Source organism: Leucoraja erinacea, chromosome 28, assembly GCF_028641065.1.
Source record: "Leucoraja erinacea ecotype New England chromosome 28, Leri_hhj_1, whole genome shotgun sequence".
Taxonomy (NCBI): Eukaryota; Metazoa; Chordata; class Chondrichthyes; order Rajiformes; family Rajidae; genus Leucoraja; species Leucoraja erinaceus.
The window spans coordinates 18,474,580-18,498,185 of NC_073404.1; the positions used below are offsets into that span (position 1 = coordinate 18,474,580).

At 46.5% G+C, this 23,606-nt stretch overlaps 2 protein-coding genes across 2 annotated transcripts in view; both read left to right on the plus strand.

Moving 5' to 3' along the window:
* Positions 1-858: 858 nt before the first annotated feature.
* Positions 859-18,007, plus strand: rad51d (RAD51 paralog D). Its single transcript, XM_055657934.1, is given in 11 exon segments — positions 859-1,112; positions 3,009-3,070; positions 4,796-4,864; positions 4,867-4,916; positions 7,086-7,167; positions 10,352-10,486; positions 11,885-11,980; positions 12,579-12,669; positions 15,020-15,090; positions 16,700-16,858; positions 17,026-18,007. Coding segments are annotated over 11 exon segments (999 nt in total). The 5' UTR covers positions 859-1,030; the 3' UTR covers positions 17,128-18,007.
* A 3,540-nt stretch (positions 18,008-21,547) lies between these two features.
* The window catches only part of LOC129710735 (complement factor B-like), a 39,145-nt gene continuing 37,086 nt past the window's right edge, over positions 21,548-23,606 (plus strand). Inside the window, exon 1 of the mRNA XM_055657935.1 lies at positions 21,548-21,707. Coding sequence (XP_055513910.1) covers positions 21,563-21,707 — 145 coding nt within the window. The 5' untranslated portion in view covers positions 21,548-21,562. The remainder of the gene's footprint in view (positions 21,708-23,606) is intronic.

Consider the following 23,606-nt stretch of genomic DNA (forward strand, 5'->3'; position numbering starts at 1 on the left):
TTGATTCAGAGACACAAGTTCAAATGCCATCATGGCCGATGTGGAATCTGGATTTTCTTTCAAGAAGCTAGAAATGATTTCCATGATCTAGTCTGTAATCATAAAAACAAACGCATCCAGTTCACCAATGACCTTCAGGGTCTGTTGTCCTTACCCAGTCTGGACCATAAGTGTGACTCTCGACTCACCAATCTGGTTGACATTGAATTGTCTCCACAGTTCACAAAAATGCAGCATGGACAAAAAAATGGCTTGCCATTGATGTCCACGCTGCATGAAAAATTATTTTGTCTTAAACTGTGGGGTTTACCAAAGATAGACACAAAATGCTGGAGTAACTCAGTTTACCAAAGATGTAGAACAAAAAACTAAAATAAACTATGGGGGAAGTTTTGGCAAAATATTAAAGGGGCAAATGGTATAGGAATGGAACTCAATACTACGATCACAACGGTATCTCTAATTTCCCTCTCCCCTGACTCTGTCTGAAGAAGGATCTCAACCCAAAACGTCACCCATTCCTTCTCACCAGAGATGCTGCCTGTCCCGCTCAGTTACTCCAATATTTTGTGTTTCTGTTCAATAACATGTTCCGTAAGGTCATAAGTGATGGAAGCAGAATTAGGCCATTCAGCCCATCAAATCTACTCCGCCATTCAATCATGGTTGATCTATCTATCCCTACCTAACCCCATTCATCTGCCTTCTCCCCATAACCCCTGACCAGTACTAATCAATAATCTGCTTTAAAAGTCTGCGGCTTTAGGGGGCGGGATTATATAATATTTACGGTCAGATCTGCCTGGAGGACGGATTATACGAGTGATTACGGGAGCGGCCCATTTTCTTTGATACAAACCGGGTGACGTCATGGGGTTCTGGAACTTTGTGACAGAACGTTCGATGTTGTTAAATTGTGGCGGGAAAGCGCCGAGTTTCAGTATAGGGCCAGTATAGGTGGACAAGCTGCCGGACAGCGGGCTCACTCGGCTGCTCACACCATTTGCCCCAAACTCCCCGCTCCTCCACCATGGTGATCCTCAGAGAGGGCATCTGCCCCGGAGCCACCGCCCAGCTCATCAACGCTTTAAAAGAGCAGAATGTGAAAACAGGTATGGAGTGGCTTGTCGCCCCACAGACCCTAGTGGGAAATGCAATACTCACAAATATAGTCTTACCGCCTCAGGACGTACCAGAGGGCAGTATCGTCAATTATTATGCTGTACGAGTGCCCAGGCAGAGGGACGTAGACATGTTAAATTCCCCAACTAGAATACATTCCCTTACAAGCCGAATCTCGCCAATTTTTAATTTGGTGGATTTCAATTGGACACCAAAATAGGATTACCTGCGGGATTGGATTGAGTCCCGGATTTTTGTTTACTCCTTGCTTCCTGAATTACGACATGTTACTTAAAACGCTCTGCTAGGTAATTAAACAGGCAGAGTCGGCAAAGGCCAGAGATCTCAAGGTTTTACGGCAGTTTTTTTTCTATCTTTTGACCTTTTGTAATTCATCCAATTGCCTCTATTACATTCTCCTGGATATTCCTTTTGTTATTTGGCTCTTGCCAACTTTCCAACGCTTTTATGTGTAACCTGTCACCAGATGGTTCAGGAGGAGGGAGGAGGGAGGAGGGAGGAGGGGAATGTATGGACCACTGTGACTCCAGACCCACTGAGGGTTAACTCTCAAATGACCAAACAAGCAACTTGGTTCAAGAGGTGTAAGGATGGGTAATAATGTCTAGACTATATAGTTGGACAGAAATATGGACAGGAAGGATTTAGAGAGGGATATGGGACAAATGTAGGAAAATAGGATTAGCCCCGAATGCCACCTTGGTCAGCATAGGCACGTTGGGCCAAAGGGCCTATTTCCATGCTGCATTGCTTTATATGACTCTAAATACTGTCTCAGATATCAACATTTAGTAAATAAAAAATTGTTCCTGTTCCCCAGTGACCTCACTTTGTTATTTTCCACCCCCACCTGTTTCCCTGCGATTTAAAATGTGTTTAATTTCTAACATTTTCAGTTTTGACTATAAATAATGGCATGAAATGCCAATTATTCTCTCTCTGTGGATGCTACCTGACGTGATTAACATTTCCAGTATGTTTTATTTCAGCATAGCCAGTGTTTTGTATTTGAAAGTTGGAAATCTTAGATCTCCTTTAGTAAGACCACCAAGCCGTGGGGACTTCATCAATCTGATGAAGGGTCTCGACCCGAAACGTCACCAATTCCTTTTCTCCAGAGATGCTGCCTGATCCGCTGAGCTACTCCAGCTTTTTGTGTCTACTCAAGCCATGGGAGAGTCCCTCTCATCTCCAGCGAATATTTATTAAACTTCTAGGCATAGCTATGAGCATCACACTCATCACAATCCCTGTTATATTAGTAGGGAGATAATCCTTTGCATTGTCCTGGTACACTCCAAGAGGCCAAATTCTTGTAATGTTATGTAAAGATGCTGTATATTTGTCTGACACAGTTTACACCTGGAGTTTGGTTCCTATGTCACCCAGAATGATGGTTTTTAAATGGCTATGTTTGCAAGGACTTGTTCTCTATTTTGGGAATTGCAATCTAATTTGTACTGGATGTGGGGTTGTGAGAGTTGAGTGCTATCCTTGGCTTGTCGTAAGTGAATGCACAGAATCGGAATCATTCCAGCGAAGAAATGTGAGGTGGGAGCGTCAGTCTGGAACCGACGATAGAGACAAAATACTGGAGTAACTTAGCGGGACAAGCAGCATCTCTGGATAGAAGGAATGGGTGACGTTTTGGGTCGAGACCCTTCAGACTCTTCAGAGGTTAGTCTGGGACCCTCTGTACTCAGTTATGTACAATCAGCCTTGCGTACACTTCAGAAGACAAGGAGCGCTGGAGTAGCTCAGAGGGTCAGGCAGCATCTCGGGAGAACATGGATATGAACATTTATAAACCAGTACCCGCAGTTCCTTATTTCTACTCCTCTTACATACTCTTCAATCTGTTTCAGTGGTGGACTTGGTGTCTGCAGACATTGAAGATCTGGCACAGAGGTGTTCTATTTCTTACAAGGTAATAAAGAAACTCCCTCGAATGGTATTTCTAACTGAAGGCAAGTGTATTAAGCTATTGTTGTTAGCTGATGGTTTACAGGGAAATATTACTTAACTCTGAATGATGCTCATTCATTAAACCAGCATATGCAGTTCCTTTTTATTATATTTAATGAATGATGCTGCTGCCTTAAACAGGGCTTCTTTTCTTGCTCCAAGTTGCCATATTTTGTATTTTGGGCAATGCTGGTAGGACGCATTTAATGCTCACCCCTGGTTCCCTTGAGTTTTAGCTTCAAACACCTTGCTTGATCTCTTTAGAAGGCAGCCAGGGATGAGCTATGTTAAAATGGAAATGGAGTCATGTTTGGGTCAGGATGGATAAGGACCGCAGCTTTCCTTCTCTCTGGTTGGCGCAGTGGCAGAGCTGCTGCCTCGCAGAGCCTGAGACCCAGGTTCGATCCTGACATAGGGAGCAATGTTCCTCCTGTGAGCGCGTGAGTTTGCTCCGGTTTCCTCCCTAATCCCAAATCCCAAATGCGGGTTTGTAGGTTAATTGGTAAATTGCCCCTAGTGTGTAGGGAGTGGATGCGAAAGAGGGATAGCATAGAACTAGTGTGACCAAGTAGACACAAAATGCTGGAGTAACTCAGCAGGACAGGCAGCATCTCTAGAGAAGGAATGGGTGACGTTTCGGGTTGAGACCCTTCCTCATGTGATCGATGGTTGGGCATGGATTCAGTGGGTCGAAGGACCTGTTTTCATGCTGTATCTCTAAACTCAACTTAACTAAAAGACCAGTCTGTTTATTATTGACAGTCCAACAAGTTTGCTTCTGTCAAAAGTACTTGCTATTCTTTTTGCAATTTGATGGCCTCTAACTGTGCTGACTGGTTTGGAAGCTGTGCACGGGATGATTTGTGCTCTCTCTCTGGGATGGAGCGACTCACCTTCTCACAGCTTTGAGGGTTTTCATAAGATCATGTGATAGGAGCAGAATTAGGCCATTCGGCCCATCAAAACTCTGCCATTCAATCATAGTTGGTCTCTCTATCCCTCCTAACCCCATTCTCCTGCCTTTCTCCCCATAACCTCTGACACTCATAATAATCAAGAATCTATCTATCTCTGCCTTAAACATATCCACTGACTTTGCCTCGACAGCCTTCTTTGGTAAAGAATTCCACAGATTCACGACCGTCTGTCCTAAGAAAGTTCTTCTCATCTTCAGTCTAAAAGAATGTCATTTAATTCTGAGGCTATGATCTCAAGTCCGAGACTCTCCCTCTAATGGAAACATCCTCTCCACATCACAAGTTGAGTAGCATTAGCAGCCAATGTTGTTTGATCTTTTTCTCCATCAGCGGTGGCCCATCGCCTGAGGTTTTGGTTCACACCTGGGATACGTACCGGAGGTCCCTGCGATGCCCTGCTACCCCAGGAAAGTGTCGTATCCTTCACCTAGCGATCTAAGGTGTTGGCAGTGACAGGCTGTGCCCACAGTACGAGGCAGCACAGACCACATCACGTTCGAGTTTTAGAAAGGAAATGAGGAGGATTTTCTTTAGTCAGAGAGTGTTGAATCTATTGGATTCTTTGCCACAGAAGACTGGTGGGCCTTAGGGGCTGTATCTCTAATACTAAACCTAACCATAACAACTTTAACTACCTTTCTACTGATAATAGAAAGTTTTGCAGTTTATTTCTTGAATTTGCCTACGGTTAACTTCTTTCCTGCTTTCAGACTCTGGTGGCTGTGAGACGTGTGCTGCTTGCTCAGTATTCCCCATTCCCTTCCAATGCTGCCGACCTGTATATGAGGAACTGCTGGGCTCCACTGCCATTCTGTCCACAGGGAACCAGAGGTAAGTACTGCCCAATGCACCTGCTGTGCCAGTAAATGTAAAGAAAACTGCTTTATAAATCAGAGCATTGAGATATAAGTTAAAATTGTCAGGCATTGGTAGCCAATGGAACCATCTCAACAAAATAGAGAGAGTACATTTACTAGAATGTTGCCTGGGTTTCAACAACTAAGTTACAGAGATAGGTTGAATAAGTTAGGTCTTTATTCTCTGGAGCGCAGAAGGTTAAGGAGGTACTTGATAGAGGTCTTTTAAAATGATGAGAGGGATAGACAGAGGTGACGTGGAAAAGCTTTTCCCACTGAGAGTAGGGAAGATTCAAACAAGGGGACATGACTTGAGAATTAAGGGACTGAAGTTTAGGGGTAACATGAGGGGGAACTTCTTTACTCAGAGAGTGGTAGCTGTGTGGAATGAGCTTCCAGTGAAGGTGGTGGAGGCAGGTTCATTTTTATCATTTAAAAATAAATTGGATAGTTATACGGACGGGAAGGGAATGGAGGGTTATGGTCTGAGCGCAGGTATATGGGACTAGGGGAGATTATGTGTTCGGCACGGACTAGAAGGGTCGAGATGGCCTGTTTCCGTGCTGTAATTGTTATATGGTTATATGGTTATAACCATCTCAAAGCATTTCACTGTTACCTAGATACATATGACAATAAAGGATCGTTGAATCATTGAACTCGGCCCAAGTAGACAGCAACCATCGATCACTTGTTGACACGAGTTCTACGTTATCCCACTTTCGCATCCACTCCCTATACACATGTGGGGCTGCACGGTGGAGTCGCGGTAGACTTTCTGCCTTACAGCGCCAGAGACATGGGTTCGATCCTGACCACGGGTGCTGTCTGGACAGAGTTTGTACATTCTCCCCGTGACCTGTGTGAGTTTTCTCCGGGCGCTCCGGTTTCCTCCCACACTCCAAAGATTCCGTATAGGTTTGTAGGTTAATTGGCTTTGGAAAAATTGTAAATTGAGTGTAGGAGAGTGTTAATGTGCAGGGATCGTGGTCGGCGCGGACTCGATGCGCTAATACGTCTGTTTGCGCACTGTTTCTCTAAACTATATGTACCGAGGTACATTGAAATACTTTGTTTTTGCATACAATGCCGTAAGATCACACAGCAGACCTCACCTCGACAGTACACCATGTTCTGGTGCCGACAAAGGGACGAAAGTTCACCAAACAGTTCATGGAAGGGCCTTTTCCATGCTACATCTCAAAACAAAAAAAATCACCACCAATTTTCACCACTAAAATTCACTTGGACCATCTCTGACACCTCCATCCCCTTTCGCGATCTCGCAATCTCCATCACAGTAGATACACTGTCAACCGACATCTATTATAAGCTCACTGACTCGCACAACTATCTCGACTACACTTCTCCCACCCGGCTAAGTTACTCCAGCAGTTTGTGTCTAAATTCCTATGCTCCTCAGTTTTAATGATTACTCATTACAGTTTCCAGGGGAACAAAGTGAGCAGGACATAAAGAGCAATGCTCTTGCAATGCTGTTTGTTTCGATTTTAATCCTCCATTGCAGTGTACACTTGGATCCAGGTTTACGGTCTACCACTGTGGATGGGATTTAACAGTGTACACACAGTGTGCAATTACTGACAGATCGCCTGATTCCTTCAGCTCAATTTCCAGAGTAACCCAGTGTCAATGTTAGAAAAAAAATGCAGGAAAGGTTTGCAAGGATGGGAAAGTCATTCAGCTCACCCGTCTTGAACCAGATGTTCATAAATTCATTGAGAGGTGCAGAATTAGGCCTTTCGTTCATCAAGTCTACTCCGCCATTCAATCATTGCTGATCCATCTCTCCTTCTCAACCCCATTCTCCTGCCTTCTCCCCATAACCCCTGGCACCCGTACTAATCAAGAATCTTATCTAACTCTGCCCTAAAAAATATCCATTGACTCGGCTTCCACAGCCTTCTGTGGCAATGAATTCCACAGCTTCACCACCCTCTGACTAAAGAAAATCCTCCTCATCTCCTTCCTATAGGTATGCCCTTTTATTTTGAGGCTATGGCCTCTGGTCCTAGACTCTTCCACTGGTGGAAACATCCGCAGATGTAGCTGCTGCTCTGATGAGTAGTGCTGTTGTCTGCTCAGCCATTCTTTACTCAAGGTGTCTGCTTCTTCTCTGTAGCCTGGACAAGTTGCTGGATTCGGGCCTTTATACGGGAGAGCTAACAGAGTTTGTCGGATCACCAGGCAGTGGAAAGACTCAGGTAAGGAAACTGGTCTTTTGCAGCTACTGTTCTTGCAGATTATCTAGGTCACGAAAAAGTCCTCTGTCCAACCATTCGTTATTCCTCTTCAGTTTTCTTGGAAAACTCCTTGCTAAACTCAGAAGATTTACATTCATTTGAGGCTGACTGACGCTGGCATTTTTTGAATTTGTGACACTCATATGAATGGGTCTTCCTTATTCGTCAGTGCTCTAACCTGAACCATAAATTAATTTCCCTTAGCCCATCCTTCCTATAAACGATGGTATTTTTAAATCACTATCGTAGTATCATTTAACCCAAACTGTGGTGTGTTCATCTCTGGGGATAAGCAAAGCATCTGTGGAATTTACACGAGAGAAACTGTGTGACAGCACGTTTAATTTTCATCATACTCCAAGCCTCTGAGTTGACCCTCAAGTGAGATGATTTACATGGGCAACTCCAGGAGTGAAGTGTAGGAAGGAACTGCAAGTGCTGGTTTCAGATCATAAGTGATAGGAGTAGAATTAGGCCAATTGACCCATCAAGTCTACTCTGCCATTCAATCATGGCTGATCCACTTCTCCCACCCATTCTCCTGCCTTCTCCCCATAACCTCTGACACCCGTACTAATAAAGAATCTATCTATCTCTGTCTTAAATATATCCACTGACTTTGTCACCACAGCCTTCTGCAGCAAAGAATTCCACAGATTCAACACCCTCTGACTAAAGAAATTCCTAAAAGAATGTCCTTTAATTCTGAGACTATGACCTCTAGTCCCAGAATCTCCCACTAGTGGAAACATTCTCTCCACATCAACTCTATCCTAGCCTTTCACTTTAAACCAAAGATAGATACAAAAAGCTGGGGTAACTCAAAAAAGCGGGTCAGACAGCATCTCTGAAGAAAAGGAATAGGTAAATGTTCAGGTCGGGACTGAAAAAGGGATCTTGACCCGAAACGTAACATCACCTCCTTTACTCCAGAGATGCTGCCTGAACTGCTGAGTTACTCCACCTCTTTGTGTATATCCAGGAATAAAGTCATGTTTTTTGTACAGTGTGTGGAAATACTAACCAGACTTATTACGACTGATCTTCAGGCAGCCTGCAGTCATAAACTGTGGCCTGCACTGGGAAATAAAGAATTATCAACATATTGAAGAAATCTGGTCTCCTGATTTTTACCGGAAGGCGGGAGGGGACAGGGCTGCTGCAGTGAAGTTTGCGTTGGGTCCTTGAGGCCCAAGTTGGTGTGATGGGCGGCCGGTGACACACCACCCTGTCACTTTGTTGCCCAGGCTGCAGGCCCAACCAGTGCCTCGCCGCACACGAGTTACCAGCGTACTCCACCAGGAGGCAGTGTCCAACAGCTCTGGTATCCCCACGTGTTGCAGCCATCCGCCAGCAGGTGGGGCCCCGCTGTCTCACTGCAGTCAATGGCTGGTCAACAGGAGGATTTGTGCCCCATATATGAGGAAGGATGTGCTGGCTCTGGATAGGGTCCAGAGGAGGTTTTTCGGGAAAGATCCCAGGAACGGCCATGCGGCACGTTGGCGCAGCGGGAGAGTTACGGCCATATAGCGCCAGAGACCCTGGTTCGTTCCTGCCTACGGTGCTTGTCTGTACGGAGTTTGTACGGTCTCCCCATCACCTGCATGGGTTTTCTCCCAGAACTTTGGTTTCCTCCCACACTACAAAGACGTGCAGGCTTGTAGGTTAATTGGCTTGGTACAAATATAAATTGTCCCTAGTGTGTGTAAGATAGTGTTGTTGTGCAGAGATCGCTGGTCGGCACGGACTCTGTGAGCCGAAGGGTCTGTTTCCGCACTGTATCTCTAAACTAAACTAAATGAGTGGGTTAACATATGATGAGCTTTTCAAGGCACTGGGCCTGTACTCGCTGGAGTTTAGAAGGATGAGGGGGAGACCTCATTGAAACTTACTGAATAGTAAAAGGCCTGGAGAGAGTTGATGTGGAGAGGATGTTTCCACGAGTGGAAGAGTCTAGGACCACAGGTCCAGACCTCAGAATTAAAGGATCTTCCTTTAGGATGAAGATGATTTCTTTAGGCGGAAGGTGATGAATCTGTGGAATTCATTGCCTCAGATGGCTGTGGAGGCCAAGTCAATAGATATTTTTAAGGCTGAGGTAGATAGATTCATGATTAGTATGCGTGACGGGGGTTATTGGGAGAAGCCAGGAGAATGGGGTTGGGAGGGAGAGATAGATCAGCCGTGATTGAATGGAGAAGTAGACTTGATGGGCCGAATGACCTAATTCTGCTCCTATCACTTGTGAAGTTATGATTGCAGGTTCCTTGTGAACCGGTGAAATGGCCCACTCGAGCTGTCCAATCAGATTAATGAACCTGCAGAGTGTGTTTTGGGCTTTTGATCTTCACTGCTTTGGCCCTAATATCTATTTGGGTTGTGTATCGAGGTCATTTCGACAGGCACATGAACAGGCAGGGAATGGACGGATATAAAAAGTGTCTCAACCCAAAACGTCACCCTTTCCTTCTCTCCAGAGCTGCTGCCTGTCCAACAGTCCTCCAGTATTTTGCGTCCTTCAATGGAGCGATGTTAGGCAGATGACACGAGTTAATCGCGGCATAGACAGGGTGGGCTGAAGGGCCCCTTTCTGTGCTCTAGCTTGGTTTTACAGATACAGCGTAGAAGCAGGCCCACCGAGTCCACTCCGACCAACAATCACCCAGACACTAGTTCTATCGAACACACTAGGGACAGTTTGCAACAAACCTGCACGTCTTTGGAATGCGGGCAGAACCCAGAGCACCCGGGGAAAGCCCACGTGGTCACAAGGAGAATGGACCGCACAGACAGCACCCGTAGTCAGGATCAAACTCGGGTCTCTATCACTGTAAGGCAGCAACTCTACCGCTGTGCCACTGTACCACTTGTAATGTTTTATGTTCTCGATCCTGAGTAGTAAGGGTTCTGTGTGTAGATGGGTGTAGGCGAGAGAGATGCTGATAACCGCTGAGGATAAATTCCACACGGATGCACAGAACTAACCACGTCAGCGAGACCTGTGCCTTCCGCTGTTCCTCCGGCACTGATTCTCCTGCCTCTCCTTGTCAACTCCATCCTCTCAACGTTTATCAGTGTGTACAGGTGGTGGGCCAGGCACCAACCAGCCTCAGTGGTCTCAGCTCTGCTCTGACTTGTGTTAAAGGTGTGCCTCAGCCTGGCTGTCAATGTCGCGTGTGCGCTGAAGCAGAAGGTGCTGTACGTCGACACGACGGGGGGGCTGAGCAGTGCCCGCCTCCTGCAACTGATCCAGAGCCAGGTGGACAGCCTGGAGGAGCAGGTAGGGGCCGGGCTAACCCCCACTCCCTCTCTCACTCACCCCCTCCGCACAACCCCGTACATAGACACAAACACGTTAACACCTCCTCCCATTCCCCACACTGACCTTCCTGCCCTGGGTCTCCTCCACTGCCAGAGTGAGGCCCAATGCAAATTGGAGGAACAGCACCTCGTATTTCGCTTGGGCAGCTTACAACCCAGCGGTATGAATATTGATTTCTCTAACTTCAAGTACCCTTGCTTTCCCTCTCTCTCTCTCTCGCTCCCCAACTCTAGTTCTCCGACTAGTTTCACTGCCCTGATTCATTTTATTGATTGCATGCCTCGTTGTCAGCTTCCCCTCAGCTAACAATGAACGATTCTACATTTCCTTATCTATGACTGACTCTCTTGCCCCCCCCCCCCCTTACCCCCTCACTCCTCCCTCTCCCCTGACTCGGTCTGAAGAAGGATCACGACCCGAAACGTCACCCATTCCTTCCTCTCCTTCTAGACGCTGCCTGACCTGCTGAGTTTACCATTTTGTGTCTGTCTATGGTCAAAAAGGCCCTGAATGAGCTTGAATCATTTTTGGACTTTAGAGATACAGCGTGTAAACAAGCCCTCTGGCCCACCGAGTCCATGCCAACCATCGATCACCCGTACACTAGTTCTATCCTACACACTAGGGACAATTTCCAGAAGCCAATCAACCTACAAACCTGCATGCCTTTGAAGCGTGGGAGGAAACCGGAGCACTCGGAGGAAACCCACTCAGTCACACGGAGAACGTGCAAACTCCACACAGCCAGCACCCATAGTGAGGATCGAACCCGGGTCTCTGGCGCTGTGAGGGAGTAACTCTACTGCTGTGCCACCGTGCCATCCACATTCAGGGATGCCCCAGCACTTTGCCAATTCCCACTTTATTTATTTTTTTCCTGTCATTCCACCCCATCCCCGTCCGTCCTTCAACCCTCTTCCTTTCTCACTGACTGTCTACCCATTCCATGCCTCCTGTGATTCACATATAATATAAGGAGAGGCATAGATAGGGTAGACATTCAGAACTTTCATTTTCTTAGGTTGGAAAAATCAGATACTAGGGGACATAACATTGAGGTGAGAGTGGCAAAGGTTAGGGAGATGTGCGGGGCAAGTTTTTTTTTTCCACAGAGAGTTGTGAATTTCTGGAAAGTGCTGCCAGGGGTGGTTGTTGATGTAGGTATAATAGTGGCGTTTAAGAGGCTTTTGGATAGGCATATGGATATGCAGGTTTATGTGTGGGCAGATAAGAGTTGGTCTTGGCATCATGTTTGTGCAGAGACATTGTAGGGTAATGGGCCAGTTCTTGTTTTGTACTGTTCTATGTTCTCCCCACCCCCCCCCCCCCCCCCCCCCCCCCCCCATCATTGTGCAGAGTGAAGCTCTCCAGAGGATCGAGGTGATCAGGGTTTTTGAGGTGTACCGCTTGCTGGAGGTGCTGCAGTATGTCCGGGCGACCTCCACATGCCAGGTACTGGCCTTGAGGGGAAGGGAGGGTGGGCCACTCAACCATGAATAATGAACTACCCACATGCAGGTTCCTTTCCTTCCGCCCCCCCCCTGCCCCCGCCCAGCCCCTGCCCCTGCTCGACCCGGCCCCTACCCTGCCCCCGCCCGTCCGTCCCCCTGTCAATAGGAAATGCACGACTTACTGCTACTGTTCACATCGCTGTTTCCCTTCGTTCAACTGTTAATATCGCTGAATCCCTTTGTTTGACTTTGCATCTCTGTATCCCCTTCATTATCACCTCTTCCCCAGCCAACGATGGTTCATTTTGGTCTCCACCCTTCCTTGCCCTAATTAGTTGTGACCTGTCCCTACCTCCAGTACTCCCTCCCTCCCCTCCTTTTCTTTCAGTCTGAAGAAGGGTTCCAACCCTAAATGTCATCTGTTCCTTTTCTCCAGAGAGGCTGAGTTACTCCAGCACTTTGTGCCCATCTTCGGTATAGACCAGCATCTGCAGCTTCCTACACTTACCGCCCCTTATGTTGGTGCCCGCTCGCCATTCCCCGCCGTCCCGCTCTCTCACTGGGCGATGGTGGTGACTGGGGCCATCTTGTCTCTGCAGGTGACGGGTACGCGTGGTTCAGTGAAGGCCCTTGTGCTTGACTCCGCCACAGCCGTGCTCTCCCCCATTCTGGGGGGCCAGCAGATGGATGGTGAGCTTGTGGGGGGAACCCTTCCATCGGGCGGGCTGGTCCGCTCCAGCTTCAGAGCAGCGAGTGAGGGGTTCTAGCCAAGCGAGTGTCGGCTGCTCGCCTGTGGTTTGTGTCTGCATCTTCTTCACATCTTCCTCCCCGGGTTGTAAGGACAAAGGCTTTTTCTCAATTGCGTAGAGACCCGGGTTCGATCCTGACCTCGGGTGCTGTCTGTGCGGAGTTTGCACGTTCTCCCTGTGGCCACGTGGGTTTCCTCCAGGTGCTCCCATTTCCTCCCACATCCCAAAGACGTGCTGGTTTGTAAGTTAATCGGCTTCTGTAAATTGACCCCAGTGCGCAGAATGCAAAAGTGGGATAAAATAGAACTAGTGTGTGGGTGATCGATGGTCGGCATGGAGTCAGTGGGCCGAAAGGCCGATTTCCACACTGCATTTCTAAAAAAATGGGAATGCTGGAAATCTGAAATTAGAAGCCGAAAGTGACCGATCATATAGTTGTGGTCACCTCTGATTCTCTCTCTGACCTTTGCCTATTTCATCCACTCTCTACTTTTATTATTGATAATCTCATTACATTTTTGAGGGTAATTAAACAGGTTTGAAAGGGTTGCGAGCACCTAGGCTGGTAGTCTCGCATTAAGGCAGCATTGTTTTTAAAATGGAGCTCAGCCTTTCAAAGCTAGAGAGAGGGAGAAATTGGCGATGGCATCATGAGACGCCACACACTCGATTGGCCGAAAGACCTGCGTCGTAAGGAAATGTGGAAGATAGGAACACACTTTTCCCCTCACACCGGTCCTGTTAACATTTCCCAATGTAAATAGTGTTGAAAGCCTTTTGGTCTGGAGTCTGGGAATGGTACATTGATGTCGAGGGCATGTCTGCTGATAGTGTTGGAGATGAGCCAAAGAGCTGTTAAATAAATAGTGTCTATTTTTAAAATTTCTTGTTCAATGGCCTCTGTAAATTGCCCCCCCCCCCCCCCCCCCCCAGTATGTAGAGAGTGGACGTGAAAGTGGGAAAACATAACTAGAGTTTTGGAGAGGCCTCGTTGGGCCAAAGGGCCCATTTCCATTGTCTCGAAACTAAGCTAAAAAGTTGTGTGAGTGTCCCTGAGGACCAAGGTGACTGCTAGTCCTTCTTGGAAAGACTAAGCTGGGGAACTGACTGGCAACATTACTCACTGTCTGACAGGACCAGGGAAGGGAGCCCAGAGGTGGTGTGTTTACTGCGCACTGGAGGAGCCAGAATGGTCAACGGGAAAGTCTTAAAACAACAATGACTTGGGATGATCGACACAAAATGCTGGAGTAACTCAGCGAGGCAGGCAGCATCTCTGGAGAGGAGGAGTGGGTGATGTTTCGGGTCGAGACCTTTCTTCACGAAATGTCACCCATTCCTTGTCTCCAGAGATACTGCCTGTCCTGCTGAGTTACTCCAGCACTTTGTCTCTACCTTCGGTTAAACCAGCATCTGCACAATAATTTTGGTGATTTGTGGTATTGACTTTAGAGATACAGCATGGAAACAGGCCCTTCGGCCCACTGAGTCCGCATCTATCAGTGATCACCCGTACACTAGCACCATCCTACACACTGGGGACAAATACCATATTTTTTTAATCAAAGCCAATTAACCTACAGACCGTTACATCTTTGGAGTGTGGGGGGAAACCAGAGCACCCGGAGAAAACCCACGCAGTCACAGGGAGAACGTACAAACTGCGCCTGTAGTGTAGTCGGGATTGAACCCGGGTCTCTGGCGCTGTAGGGCAGCAACTCTACCGCTGCACCACCGTGGGTTAGTAAGTCGGGCACAGTTCATCTCCGTGTTTGGCTGAGTTTAGTCAATCTGACAATTCACAGCAGACCGGAGGAAAATGCTGGAAACACTCAGCAAGTCAGGCAGCATCTGGGGAAGGAAAAGCAGAGTTAACATTTTCAGGTCTAACACCATTCATCAGAAGTGGAAATAAGAGAAAACAAGTTATTTTTCAGCAGTGGAGGAAGGTTTAGGTTTGTTCTAGTCACGTGTACTGAGGTACAGTGAAAAGCTTTGCATACATGCTGTTAAATCAAATCAGCAAGTCAGGTAGGGATTAATGGGGAGAACAAAGGAAATATCTGTAATTTGAAATCAAAGAGCTCCATGTGGCGGTAGGAAGTAGATTACGTGTCATTGTCTGTGTTAATGCTAAATTTGTTATCCTAGACTGTAGGATGTGCTCAGCAGACCAGGCTGTATAAGGGTGAGGGAATATCTGAATCAAATCGCATGGCAGTAACTTTTCCCCTTCCTCCCTCCCCCCCCCCCCCCCCCCCCCCCCCCACTTTATGGATCTTGTCTTGTAGGTATGTCCCTCATGATGCAACTTGCGAGAGAACTGAAGCTATTAGCCAGAGAACTGGGCATCTCCGTAATTGTGAGTAAAAGACCTGTCCCACACAGAGGGCTCTGAATGATGGCCAAACAAAGAACTGCAGGTGCTGGTTTATACCAAAGATAGACACAAAGTGCTGGAGTAACTCTGCGGGTCAGACAGCATCCCTGGAGAAAAAGGATAGGTGATGTTTTGGGTCGGGATCCTTCTTCAGACTCTGTCTAACTCTGAAATATGTGCTCACTTGCAAATGTCGTGGCACATAGGATATTGTTCAGAATGATTCCAGGGATGATTGCTGGAGTCGGGAAACTGGGATTGCTTTTGGGTGAAATCATGGGTGACAGCTTTATGCTCTTCTCTAACCTCACGGCTTTGTTATTTGGAGGAGTTGATTGGGGAATATGTAGGAGAGTGACGTTGAGATGACCAGGATAACCTGACTGGTATGTCAGAGGTCGGAGAATGCATCATGAACCGGCATAGATTGTGTTCCTTCTCGTCTGAATTAGAGGGTCAGATACTCACTGGTAGTTTTAACACATTTTAATTCACTCACAAAGTGCTGGAGTAACTTAATGGGTCGGGCAGCATCGAACAAGAACACAGATCGGTGACGTTTTGGGTCCAGACCTCTCTAAAACCTGAAGATGCTGCATGACTTGATGAGTTACTGCAGCACTTTGTCCCTTCTTCTGGTAACCAGCATTTGCATTTCAATGTTTACTATATTTTAATTCGCAATCAGCAAAGACATAAAACCTTAAGTGAAAAGCCAATTGATTCTAGAATAGTGGAAGGAGTGGATGAGGAGAGGATAGTTCCACTAGTCGGAAAGTCTAGGACAGAGGCCATAGCCTCAGAATTAAAGGATGTTCCTTTAGGAAGATGAGGAGGATTTTTTTGTTTTTAGTCAGAGGGTGGTGAATCTGTTGAATACATTGCCCCAGAAGGCTTTGGAGGCCAAGTCACAGGATATTTTTAAGGTAGAGATAGATAGATTATTGATTAGTACAGGTGTCAGGGGTTATGGGGAGAAGGCAGGAGAATGGGGTTGGGAGGGAAAAGATTGAGCAGCCATGATTGAAGGGTGAAGTAGAATTGATGGACCGAATGGCCTAATTCTTCTCCTATCACTTATGAACCATTCTCCTTGGGCAAGCTGGAAAGGGTAGAGGGAAGATTTACGAGGATGTTGCCAGGACTAGAGGGTCTGAGCTATAGGGAGAGGTTGAGCAGCCTGGGACTTGACTCCTTGAAGCGCAGGAGGATGATGGGTGACCTTATCTAGGTGTATAAAATCATGAGAGGAATTGATTGGGTAGATGCGCAGAGTCTTTTGCCCAGAGAAGGTGAATCGAGGAGCAGAGGACGTAGGTTCACGGTGAAGGGGAAAAGATTTAGTAGGAACCTGAGGGGTAACTTTTTCATTCAATGGATGGTAGGTGTACGGAACAAGCTGCCAGAGGAGGTCGTTGAGGCAGGGACTATCCCAACAGTTAGACAGGTACATGGATAGGACAGGTTTGGAGGGATATGGACCAAACGCAGGCAGGTGGGATTAGTGTAGCTGGGACAAGTTGGCTGCTGTGGGCAAGTTGGGTTGAAGGGGCCTGTTTCCAAACTGTATCACTCTTTGACTGTATGGCAGGTGACCAACTGTGTGGTCCGGGACATTGGAGGAGGGGTGAAGCCCGCCCTGGGATGCACGTGGAGTTACGTCCCCAACATCCGTATCCTGCTCCGGCGTGGAGCTGACGCAGCCGGCCCCGGCAAGCACAGTGCTACTGTACTGAAATCCTCCAGGCAGGTGAGTGGCAAATCAGGCAACCCGACTCATCCCCATTGTCTCTGTGCCAACAGCAGCAAGTGAGCCCAGTTCATGAGACTCCCCCCATCCCCCCCCTCGACCTCGCCCTCTCCCTTCCCTCTGATTATTTTTTTCAAACCATGATCTAGTTATCTTTTTGCTTGCAGCCAACCAGAATGAGTGTAGAATTTGACATTACTTCCTGTGGAACTCTGAGCAGCCGAGCTGCTGCTGCTCTGCCCTCTGCCGGTGACCTCGACAGCACCTAACCGGATCTGTGTGGAGCTCTGTAACCATGGAAACGTGTGTAAACACCTCCATTTCAAAGATAGCACGATAGGCGCCGTTTTGACTGGGGCGTTCCCTTCCCTCACCTCGACCTGGTGCAGTTGACTGGATGGTGAGAGTGCGCGGCCACTGCCTGTCTTCAAGGTGCTGCTTCAACAACATTGCTTCCCTGCTGCTTCTGAGCCACCTCGGTATCTGGAGAGACATGACAATGAGCTTCTGGAAATTCCAGGAGCAGAAAGTGAGGCCCAGCGTCATGCCTGGAATCCAGGAAGAGCTGAGGATGTACCCGGCAGCTTGACTTTGTGAAGACAGTCGTTCCGAGCGTGCACCTTTGGCAACCTGGAGCTCGGGCTTGGTGCGGAGACTACCAAGAACGGCCGGCTGTGTCGCATTGAACAACACAAGGCTTCTGCGGTCGGCCTTTGTATTGTGGCAGAGATTGAGAGGAAGCATTTTAAAGCCAGCGTACATTTCGGCCACGGTTTTACCACGGGGAATCGTTGGACAGCCTTATCCCTGGATGGGGAAAGAACATCCAGCTCCAAGTCAAGTATTTACAGCATTTGCCTTCCTGGTCATCGGTCCCACCAGGGATTCTAGACCCTGACAGTGGCTAGCACCTTCTCCTGCACATTGAGCCTTGTTCCCTCAGCAGCACCGTTCCCCTTTGGAAGAGAGGACATGGACTGGAGGCCATGTTGATGATGTTGGGGGAGAGCTGTACTGGGCAGAGTGTGCTGTTCAGAAGCCAAATCTCCATTGTAAGACTGATTGATATCTGATGTGATGTGGATATAACTACGTATTTTCAATGCCTATTATTGCCCCAAAAATGCAAATAAAATGATATTGTTAATATTAACGTCTGCAAATGGAAACTAAATATGCTTTCGGCTTTTCATCTGAAAGGAAAACCTGTGTAAATCTGACTGCCAGACTGTTACCAAACTGGAGATCTGAACTCTTCAACCCGTGTGAAAGGGCTATGGTTACCCAAAACGATAAGGCCCATCTCTGTGACAGTCTGGCTTTCCAGATTAAAAGACATATTCTTCAGAGATGCTGCCTGACCCACTGAGTTACTCAGGATTTTTATATTCAATTGTTTTTTATGAAATGTTGTTTACTTCAAGAAAAAGTCATTTTATGTGGCGAAAGGTGCACTCTGAATGTGAATCTTTTTATCGGAGACTCTCTTGGTAAATGTTGCAGAGTTGGCACAGAATCAACTAACGGCAGCACAATTCTGGTTGGCACCGTGATTTCACCGAGTAGATAATCTCCGGCCATTCCCCTCAATCCCACGCACACGTTAAAAATATCTTCAAAGGCACGACACTCCACATGTCCTTTTTGTCCTTTATCCACTTTCACAGATTCCCCTCTTTGACCGTCACTTCTGAATACGAGGACGAGCGTCACTGTTCAGTGTTGCTCCTGGTCCACAACCTATCTCTTGTAAATATTAGTTCTCTGTAACAATAAGTTATCCATTGGACTCTGTCTCTGCTTCCATCCCAGGCCCACATCAGTGAACCCATGCTACCTCAGTAAATAATCATTGTTTACTCACTTCGATAGTACTTTATTGTCACACATACTGTCATAGTGTCACACAATACATATTGTCAATGGTACTTTATCGTACACATACAGCGAGATTTTTTTTTGCATACAGTTAACTATACATTGGGCATCATATTTAACTACAAGGGTGTAAGATAGTGGATTACACTGAAACAGTATACGAGAGTTTCTGGTGCCATCTTGTAAGAATAAGGGGTAGGCCTATTCGGACTGAGATAAGGAAAAACTTTTCCACCCAGAGAGTTGTGAATCTGTGGAATTGTCTGCCACAGAAGGCAGTGGAAGCCAATTCATTGGAGTTTTTCAATCGAGAGTTAGATTTTGTTCTAGGGGCTAACGGAATCAAGAGATATGGGGAGAAAGCAGGAACGGGGTACTGATTTTGAATGATCAGCCATGATCATATTGAATGGCGGTGCTGGCTCCAATGGTTACTCCTACACCTATTTTCTCTGTTTTCCAGTCCATTGGTGTTAAGTGTTAGTGTGCCATTAAGGCCCTTTGTCCTGGCGGCTGAACTTGGTTGGAGTTGCAGGGGTCGGCATGGCCTGGCCATGTACAGTGCCCTCCATAATGTTTGGGACAAAGACCCATCATTTATTTATTTGCCTCTGTACTCCACAATTTGAGATTTGTAATAGAAAAAAATCACACGTGGTTAAAGTGCACATTGTCAGATGTTAATGAAGGCCATTTTAATACATTTTTAAGTTTATTAAGTTTTATGAATAAGTTTATTGGCAAGTATTCACATACAAGGAATTTGCCTTGGTGCTCCACCTGCAAGTGACAACATGACGTACAGTGATGGTTAGGAATGACACATAAAACATTAAACATTAAGAATAAACATTATAGTTTAAACATGTGAATTGAATAAGATACCAGAGCAAAAGGAGGCTACAGACTTTTGGTTATTGAGTAGAGCTACTACTCGTGTTTTTATATCTGGCTGTGGCAGCTTTGACAGTCCGGAGTCGCCTTCCAGAGGGAAGTGATTCAAAGAGTTTGTGTCCAGGGTGAGAGGGGTCAGAGATGATCTTACCTGCTCGCTTCCTGGCCCTTGCAGTGTACAGTTCGTCAATGGAGGGAAGGTTGCAGTCAATAACCTTCTCAGCTGATCGGACTATTCACTGCAGCCTCCGGTTGTCGTGCTTGGTGGCTGAGCCCAACCAGACCATGATGGAGAAGGTGAGAACAGACTCTACGATGGCCGTGTAGAATTGGACCATCATTGCCTGTGGCAGATTGTGCTTCCTCAGCTGCCGCAGGAAGTACATACATCCTCTGTTGTGCCTTTTTGACTGTGGAGTCGATGGTGCCCCCCCCCCCCCCCCCATTTAAGGTCCTTGGAGATGATGGTTCCCAGGAACTTAAAAGACTCCACAGATGTGACTGTGGTGTTGCTGATGGTGAGTGGGGTGAGGGGAGGGGGAGCTCACCCCCACCATCATTTGATTTCACCATGTAGAAATTGCAGCAGTGTTTGTACATATTCCCCCCCATTTCAGGGCACCATAATGTTTGGGACACAGCAATGTCATGTAAATGAAAGTAGTCTCATAATGTTTAATCAGTACTGTAAAGCTCAGATAATTCAGTATTTATATGTTCTCCCTGTGACTGTGTGGGTTTCCTCTGGGTTCTCCGGTTTCCTCCCACACTCCAACGATGTGCAGGTTTGTAGGTTAATTGAGATTTGGGAATCCCCAATGCGAAACAGAGCTTTAGAAATACTCATAGGGTCAAGCAGCATCTGTGAGGGTGATAGATGTAAGTTCATATTTCAGTTTGAGTCCCTGCATTTGGAAATCCTGGCAGTTCGGTGTCTGGCTCACTAGGTGATATTTTCCATACTTCCTTCCCCTCTCCCATCTTCCCACTTTCCACATCCGGTGCCCACACTCATTCCTACTCTCCCGGATCCTGGTTTCCACACCCCCTTCCACTCTGTGGGATCCCAGTTCCCACACTTCCTTCCTCTGTCCCAGTTCCCATTCAAGTTCCCTACAACTTTCCACTCTCCGGGATCCCAGTACCCGTGCTCCCTTCAGACTGACCAGGATTTGGGACAGAGGAAGGAAGTGTGGAAACTGGGAACCCACTGAGTGTGAGACCGGGAGATCACGTGTGTCTAGGTATGCGGACTGAGTAGAGGTGTCCAGCGAAAACATCGCCGAACCATTCGCATACTGCCTCTTCTGTCCTGGGCCTCCTCCACTGTCAGAGTGAGGCCCAATGCAAATTGGAGGAACAGCACCTCATATTTCCCATAGAACCGAGATCTTGGAGAGTAGGAATGAGTGTGGGAACTGAAATGTGGAAAGTGGAAGGGAGCATGGGAACGGGGATCGAGAGAGGTGAAGGAAATGTGGAAAATATCACCTGGTGAACCAACTATGGATTTCCAAAAGCAGGGTTTCAACCTGAAACGCCAACTTACTTTGATTGCCATTGTACCTTGCTAACTTACCCTATTCACTGAGAAATGCATAACATAAAGCAACACCAAAAAGTGAATTTAAAATATGTTACCGTTTTAACATGAAGACTATTCAAGTCATTACAATTGGCTAACCTGCCACCATGCTGAAGAATGTCAGATTGCTTCACCCTGCATCATTTCCAGCTACGGGCTTGGAATGTATCCAGCGGTTGCAGAGAAATTACTGGAAAGGAGCAGATCGAAGTACATTTGTTTTGCACACTCTCATGGCCCACACTGCTCCATATACTGAATCATTAATGATTAGCTGCCAAACAGAAAAACAAACATCAAGATCAGAAAATATGCCTCAAAGCTGGCTAGACTATAATGATTAACCAATGGAAGTGAAACCAATGATTTTAAATCATTGCTCTCTGCTGATGGCTGTACATTTAAACATGGCATTTCATACGATCAGACAGCGTGGCCATGATATAACGTTAATGGTTCTGATGATTGGGCTGTGGCCGACTGCGATATGTGGTATGGTGCTTCTTTGGTGCTTAAATGGAGCCTTAAGTTTATTTTAATTGGTGCAGTATTATTATTATTATTATTATTATTATTTTCTCTAATGTAAGATTTAGGGGCGGCACAGTGGTGGAGTTGCTCCCTTACAGTGCTGGTGACCCGGGTTCAATCCTGACTATTGGTACACACCAAATGCTGGAGTAACTCAGTGGGACAGGCAGCATGTTCTTCAGACTGAAGAAGGGTCTCGACCAAAACGTCACCCATTCCTCTCCAGAGATGCTTAATTGGCTTTGGTAAAATTGTAAATTACCTCTAGTGTGCAGGATAATGCTAGTGTTCGGGGTGATCGCTGGTCAGCGGCAATTAAGATAAGGGAATATTCATTTAGTAAGATGTTAATGTTACACTGTTCCGGATTGGGGTCTTTTTGATGACAGTGATCATTACAGAGATGGATGTGAGAATCCTTGGTCTGAAGAAGGATCTCAACCTGAAACATCACCCATTCCTTCTTCCCAGAGATGCTGCCTGTCCCGCTGAGTTCCTCCAGCATTTTGTGCCTATCTTCGATGTAAACCAGCATCTGCAGTTCCTTCCTACACTATTTAAAGGGCACCTGGGTTGAGTCATTATTCTTGTGATCTGTTCTCTAATCTTTGGCAGCAAGATTATTCACTTAGGTCAGGCTTCTAGGCCATTAAGTGCAGCCTTCTAGGCCATTAAGAGTAATAGAAGATTTAACGAAATGATCCTCCCCGACTGAGTGCCACAATGAAAGCATTAGTAAGTCATGAGGGCTATTTTAACACCTGTTATGCTCATGATTTAGTTCTAATACGACTCTAGAATGTACGTTAACCTCCCTGCCTGACTGCCGCCACCACCGCCTGAGGCTGGTTGACGAGAAGGAAAATGTCGGGGAGAGTCCACTGGCCGTCCAGTCTACAGTATTATCAACGTTTGACAGCGGTGCTTTGTGATACTGCAATATCAACATTGAAGAAATTCAATGCTCATCAGCCACTCGTAAGGGCCACAAATATTTCAAATTAGAAAGTGAGGCACAAAAGGTTGCATTGCAGAAATTAAAAGATGAAAAGCAAAGGCAGCGGTAAGACCCGGAAATAATGTTACTGAAGCAACATAAAGTAGCTTATATACTCGGGGGGAGGGGGGGGGGGAGGAAGGGAAGCCATTTAGCGATGTAAAAATCGTCAAAGAATGCACTGTCGAAGTTTTAGTTTGCTTAGACCCCGATAAGGTTTCAAAGGGCAAGCAACTGCTTCTTTCAAGGAAAACTATAGAAAATAGGTGCAGGAGTAGGCCATTCGGCCTTTCAAGCCTGCACCGCTATTTAATATGATCATGGCTGATCATCCAACTCAGTATCCTGTACCTGCCCTCTCTCCATACCCCCTGATCCCTTTAGCCACAAGGGTCACATCTAACTCCCTCTTAAATATAGCCAATGAACTGGCCTCAACTACCTTCTGGCAGAGAATTCCACAGATTCACCACTATAACTGATCAACAGCGTGATTTAGTGCTCAACGTAACAGAACAACTTCACACAATACTCCAAAAGGAAAATATATATCATTCAATCGCTTTGGGTGAATTAACTGATACTGCTGAATTGGCACAGGTTTTATACCTCATTCGGGCCATGACAGAAGATTTTCTTTGCTACGAAGAGTTACTCGCTTTGGGCACTCTTACGGGTAGAACACAAGGAATAGATTTCTTCAACAACTTTCAAGATAAATGTTGTGAAGTTGGACAATGGATTTGGTTAATTTAGTGAGTGTATGTACAGACGGTGTAACTTCCATGACGGGAAAACGTCAAGGGTTTATTGCACAGATAAAAAAGGTTATCAGATCCAGATGCTCTCATTTCTTTTCATTG